General features: G+C 38.2%; 1 protein-coding gene across 1 annotated transcript in view; it reads left to right on the top strand.

The window, feature by feature from the left end:
* The first annotated feature begins 1,178 nt into the window (after positions 1 to 1,178).
* The window catches only part of LOC136425849 (glutamate receptor ionotropic, kainate 1-like), a 38,059-nt gene continuing 32,420 nt past the window's right edge, over positions 1,179 to 6,817 (top strand). Inside the window, exon 1 of the mRNA XM_066414785.1 lies at positions 1,179 to 1,878. Coding sequence (XP_066270882.1) covers positions 1,800 to 1,878 — 79 coding nt within the window. The 5' untranslated portion in view covers positions 1,179 to 1,799. The remainder of the gene's footprint in view (positions 1,879 to 6,817) is intronic.

Raw genomic sequence — 6,817 nt, 5'->3', positions numbered from 1 at the left:
AAATGTAAGGTGCTTGACTTGAACAGGAGACGACTTTCAAAACATACCTTGGATCGATGGTATTGCCATCAAAGAATCAAAACAAAGTAAATCAGACATTGTTTATTATCTGTTATTGATCATATAAAAGCTGTCTACCAGTGAGGCAAATTACATAATATTACATAGCTTGCGTATCAATATTGACATGTATAACAAGAACCATGCAAATTCATTCACACGATTTGGTTTTTTTTGCGATATTGTTACGATCACCAAAGCCATCGTCAAGATAGAAAGATGTTTTACAGTACAGCAGCTTGCTCCAGTCGTTAAAGGAGTCCTAAACTCCAGAGGGAGGAGTTATTTTCCACTAAAGGATAATTTTAGTAATTAAAAATGAATACTTTTTACAGTATACGATAAAGTACTTACAATTCCCATGCGCATTCAAAAGCCTTCAGTATTCTACTAAATCCCCCAGTTGACCATCTATTTTCTTATTAATCAAATTAAATAACCTCAGCCTATGGCTTAATACTATGTGCCTGACAAGGCCTGGTAAAATTTAAATTACAAAAAGAATGTCAGGGGGGATAAGAAAAACTCGTCTTGCTATGTATTCTTTTATATCTTATTTACAATTGGACTTCATATTATGCTTACCTCCCATCATTTATGCCCAAAATATTCGATTAAATATGTATGTTTACGCATTGGGAATACATGGGTAGGATTTGCATAGGTTTAGTGAGTATCATATTGTTTTATAAAACACACCTTGTCTAATTCACCACAGGCGGACTTCTGTACAAAGGCGGCTGAGTATGTATTGATACAAAATCTAGTGGAAAATAACACCCGGTACCCCCTTCTGGAGTTTAAGACTCCTTTAAAAACTTTTCCCTCTATCAATGCAGAATTATCAGATGCATAGCAGATGCATTGTCTAAGGTGACCTAGACGTTTCCCTCGTGTGATTATTTCTACCGCGTCCGTGGCAGCTACTAACCCTTTCTCCTTCTAACTGCCTTTTGGAGAACTCCTGTCATCAATACGTCAGAAAACGGAGATTAACGGACAGGGTTTAATGCAAAGGTGGCCTGAAATAGAAATAGGGCGTGTTTTTCTGGAGATAAGAGCGTGGTGTATTTCCTTCGGTAACCTTTCATGTCCCTCTCATCATCTGGCATCATGTAAATACACAGGGCAGTGCCATGCCTTACTATTTCATTACATTATCGATTTTTGTTTGAGGCGGGACAGTCATTGGGGGAGTCGGCGAATCACAGATCTCTCCTAACATTGAGTGCTTTGCAGGGGAAACCAGTAGGCTTCTTCATGTTTGAGTGGTCTTTGTTGAATCAATTTAGGAGATTTCGGCGTTGAAAAGTCTTGAAGGTATCGTGAACGAGAGTGCTTTCGTGCTATGATTCGACCTGACGGTGAGTAGAAGACCTTCCCCGAGAAAAAGGTCGAATCCTATAGGTTATCTGATGTAAGATAACGGAATGTATATCGACGTAATGAGCCCACCATTGCGGATGGCAGAGGAATGTGAGAGGACTCTTTGATGTGGTGACCAAACGAACGGCCTGTTATTGACAGGAGAGCACCCCTCTAGCGATCTGCCGCACAACGAGCAGTTCCAGACTGGAAGACAGCCAGCTGCAGTCGAACGGAGAGCGTCGTTGGAAAAGGATGCGTTTCGACACTTCGTTCTAGAGCATTTTTTGAACGATTTTTGTCGAGGTTGATGTATCCATGTAGCAAGGGAAGAGTCCTGTTGTGTCATCAACAGCGGCTACAACTGTAACAACATGTGGAGATTTAATGTGATCATCTTTTCTCAATGCTCGTTGGCTATGATGGTGTTGGGGAATATGACAAGTACTACGGGTAAGTATCCTCACATTTCACCATAGATGGTACGCTTTACCACGTCCAGGTAGAAACGATAACAGGCAATCTAGCTTTAGTGACCTCAATATCTTTTGCTTCAACGAACGTTTTCTCAAGGGAAATTTGCTGGTTTGTCCATGTTCTACGTAGCGAGAACAGTTTTATTGTGCTATGTCTTAGACATTTTTAAGGGCCATATAAACAAAGGTTATGTCTATTAATCATACTAAGGTAGTGTCGATGTGTATTGTTTGCGTGCAGTAGCATTTCTCTTCATACAAGGATATAATTGTGCATGTTCTTACTTTATTAATATTAGTAGTTATAAACAATACTTGTGTGTGTTTGTAGCTTGGAAGTATAGGAAGAATTAATTGTTATGAGGAGTTTTTAATTGCAAATGCAAACACAGAGAAATAGACTTATTGAAATCATTGCTTGTCATAAACAAGTCTTTGTCCTTGTCTACATGCACTGCATATATCAATCTTAATTCTAGTTTAGAGCGGCAAGTAATGAATTTTATTATGTATGACTTGATGTATGAATAGGGTATCTAGTTTTTTCAAGACCAAATCTCGCTTTTTTATCAACTGTCGTCTAATAATCCATGCAAAATAAGCAGTAAACCTGTATGAAAGTATCTAATGATTCTAACTTATACAGTCAGATTGATTTATTTGGTCAAATCAATGGAAAGTGATACTTTCTCACAATCTCCACAAATATCTCTGACTGAAAAATTCCATTTCATTCTTTGCTTTTAAATCGCCGTAACGGCAATGCACAACCCATGGAAATTGGCAATAAAGCTGCTGCAAGTACATGGAACTGTACAGATGCCGTATCTTACTACTTAAATCGGGTGGAATGGTGTCAAAGCATTCCATACGGTAGGCTCTAAGTACAATGCGGATTCGGTCGTCTCGCTTGGAGCCTTCATTTATGAAGTATTATCGAAATGATTGATGCTTGACACATACTAAAGATACGCACCTCTTTTCGAGGGGTTTTATAGCAAGGTTCTATGGTAGGCAGTAATGAGGTCGCTACCTTGCAGTAGATGATGTTGCTGTTCTATCAACACTTGTTTGTTTATTACGTTTTCAAATTCAAAGTGAGTGAACCATACAGTGCGTAACGACAGATAATTTGATCAAGAGAAGTTAAGAAATTTTAAATTCAATAATAATGATGATGATAATCACAATAGAAATTCAGAAGATCTAGACTTGTGCTTAAAAGAATAAAGATAATAAAAATGATAAAAAGTCAGAAAATGTAGACTTGTTCTTAAAAGAATAACAATAATAACTAAATATAAAAATAACAACAGAAATTCAAAAATAATATAATAGAAATTTCTATCATAAGAATTATCATAACAAATATTCAAATATAACAAGTAAGCAGGATATCAGCTGTTTTGGTGCCCCACTTCCCCCACGGCTTGTCCAGTTTGCCTTTCTTCAAGGCTATATGAAATTCGATATTGTAAAATAAATTAACGTAGCGGATGAAAGGGTCAAGATTCAAGGCTTATAATAACAGTGTTTGATGTTGCTGAAATCAAAGCTACGACGTCGTTGACAGGAAGTGCATAATGTTGCCAGGCGCTTCACAGGCCAACTCTTCGGCGCCAGAGCTAATATGTCCCAAGGAGAAATGTCGGCTCATGGTCAGCATTGTGGCGTCGTGTTGGTGTTAGGGCGATTAGCCCAGAACCCAGAGGTCCTCGTTGCGAATATGACTAGAAGAGAACTAGAAATAGCCATGCTTTTAAGTGCCAGAGTTATCAGCCAAGAATTGATGTGTTCAAATATTCTTACTTTCAAAGAACCATAGTAGAATGGAACTCGTTGTCATCAAGTACTGCAAGTAGCTTTAAAGAACGGTCACAGTCAGATATGCAAAGACTGAGTGTAAAAGACCGTTTGGCGTAATACAACTAGCTGCTGCAGCGCCACGTGCCTGCGAAGGTCTTGTGTTACGCTTAATGGCGGTTGTACTGGCTATATAAATACAGACAGAAATATCCTGACATGCCACTGATGTTGTGCTCTTAGAAAATGTACTTTAACACGACTTCCCTCATTCTACATAGGTGTAAAAATGGGTACCTAACTTCGGTTGGGGAAGGAGGGGGTTGGGCTCCGCTTGCATACCGTGAAATACATGCATATATTTACTGCGCCCTAGACACAGTGGTTGCTTTAGACACATGCTGGAATATGGCAGGCATAACCGTACCCCTCTATATAATAGAATGTTGAAATTGAAACACACTTTTACTCGATTGTTCCTTATATGAAGATGAGCACCAATCGCTGTTCAAGACAATAGAATTAGACAAGAAATGCACAAAAATGTCAAAGCAGGATACTTTCATATACCTAATGTCATGAAAGAACGAACATATAACGGACAAAGTATGTAGTTATGTTTTTTTGATAAGTGTTTCAACAAGTGGGAAGAAACTATCAGGTGATCAACATTACTTTAACAATAGTCCACAGTTTTTTAAATATTTTTTCTAACTTTTCAATGTTAGAATGTAGCATTTTATCAATTCCTTTTTATATTTTGCTTCTTATAGACCACATGTGGTCATTTGTGCATTTAGCCCATCTGGACAGGAATATGCAATAAAGACAATTATTTTAAAATAAATGTTAACAGCCCGCTACTTCTAAGGCCTACAGCGAATAACGAAAAAGTGGCTCACAGTGGTCGGGCAAACCAGCTTTTAGGTAGCTTTGGGTACTCAGATCGCCCAGTGAGCTCATCATTACTGAGTTGTTATTCATCCCACATCCTCTCCTCTTCATCAAATTAGTCCCCATTTTATGAGCTTTCCGGAGGCTGATAGAGATGTAATAGGTCAGTTGATGGAGTGCTCTCATCACAGGACAGATGTATTATGGAAAGAAGGTTTCCTAATGAAATGCATTAAGTAACTGGTGGTATATTCAGGTCGTTTTACGGGCAGCTATAGAATATAACATGCAGTACGGTGAAATCAGGAACATGGTTACGATGCCAAGTATGTGGTTTTGTGAGCATAAATGAAACGGAGAACTCGTAAAATGGGTCGTAAGGGTATTATTCTATGCTTCTTTAGAGCCTAAAGGTTTGTGATAAAGACTTTACGCAGCGCTTTTGTCAATGAAAAGTTTTCTTAGGTAGAGAGCATCAAAAAATATGACACAATAATGGCGAAATGGTGAAATCAGTAAGATGTGAATTTAGTGTTTTATGAGCTCAAATAAATGTAGGTTTGTGAAATGTACCAAAAGGCAAGTTATGATGAAAGGAGACTATTTACGGTTTTCTATACAAGGTAATATGTGGTGAAAGGGAGTTGAAAAAGAAAGGTAACAGTAACCTTCATTAATTATTTGTGTAAGCTGAAATAAGATGTATAACTTGTGGAATTTGCCGTCGGGGCGCCATTTTATATGTAAATGTAATAAAGTAGTTTACGTACCACGGTCTTTAAAAAACAGTTCTCTTACAGAAGAGGACATTTGCAATAAAATAAGTGATGTAAGTAGACCATTTCATGGATTCATTTGTAAAGCGGTAAAAAAGTAATATGGACGTGAATTCAATAAGATGTTGTCATGTACTCATACAGAATTTAAAGATTGTGGAACGAGGCGTAAGGTCATGTCTGAATGATTTTGAAGGGAAAAAAAGATGTAGCGGAACACCGCTGTCTGGTCGTATTGAGGAAATTGCGTGCACCCATGGGCCGGAGTTTTATACATGAGTCGGACGCAGCTTGGGCATGCTGAATAGAAATACTCGTTTTACACAACCAAGAGATTTATTCCACCGACGTTTCGGTGACCATCTGTCACCTTCTTTAAGGCAATTTTGACTGGTTCACATAGCAATGCAGCACACGTGTTGCTGCTTATATATATCAATGAGATGCGATCCCAAACGCAAAGTATTTACATATGTACAATCACAGGGTATGACATCACTATGCGGCCCAAAACGTACAGAAGTGTAACACATACACAACTATCGGTCCAAAAACAATGTATAAGTAGCAACACCCTTGCTTCATTGCTTTGTGAACCAGTCAAAATTGCCTTGAATATGGTGACAGATGGTCACCGAAACGTCTGTGGAATAAATCTCTTTGTTGTGTAAAAAGAGTCTTTTTATTAAGTGACTAACCAACCTGATGAAACTATTCGTGGAGCTTGGGCATGCTGTAAGGGATTGAAATCGTCATTTTGGAACTAGGAACTATCCTAACACAATTAACATTTTAGTGACATTTGCATGCGATTCTTACGAGTTATTATCCTTGACATGTTCTACTGTTTTTCCAGTTTGAATCGCCAGCTTTGTATTCGTTCTGCCAGTTCATTCTAGTGACACTGAAGAAGAGTGTTGGATGTCACTCGAAACGTCCGGATGAAAAATCCAAATTTAATCCAGTTTGAATTATCTTTATTTATTGTTTACCTGGATGTCTAACCTTCACAAACGTGAAAAGCGTCATGCTTCGTCCTCAGTCTAATCAAGTGATTTACGTAGTCCAGTTTATTGAAGAATAAAGTATTCTCCAAGCAGAGGTTTAGGTCGAGAGGGGTAGGAGTGTCCAGGATTTTAAGCCAGACGTAAAAAATCCCTGACACTCCTACCCCACTCGACCGAAACCTCTGCTTGGAGAATAGAATAAAGGACTACAGTAACCACCGACCGAAGCAAATCATTTTGCGGCTTTTCTGTACACTATGATATGCCAAGTGATTGAGCTAGATATATAGTTTTGAATTTGATTTCAAATTCCTATACGCTCAAATACAATGGTACGCTTGTAGAGATTGTCGTAAGTATATGATTCATCGTATTAGGATATTTGATCATCAGTACTTGTACTAAACTTGGGTAAGTAACGCAGTGCTTTATATTC

Source organism: Branchiostoma lanceolatum, chromosome 19 (assembly GCF_035083965.1).
Source record: "Branchiostoma lanceolatum isolate klBraLanc5 chromosome 19, klBraLanc5.hap2, whole genome shotgun sequence".
NCBI classification, from domain to species: Eukaryota; Metazoa; Chordata; class Leptocardii; order Amphioxiformes; family Branchiostomatidae; genus Branchiostoma; species Branchiostoma lanceolatum.
Note: the sequence above shows the minus strand (reverse complement) of the source record. Positions and strands in the feature narration are given on the sequence as shown.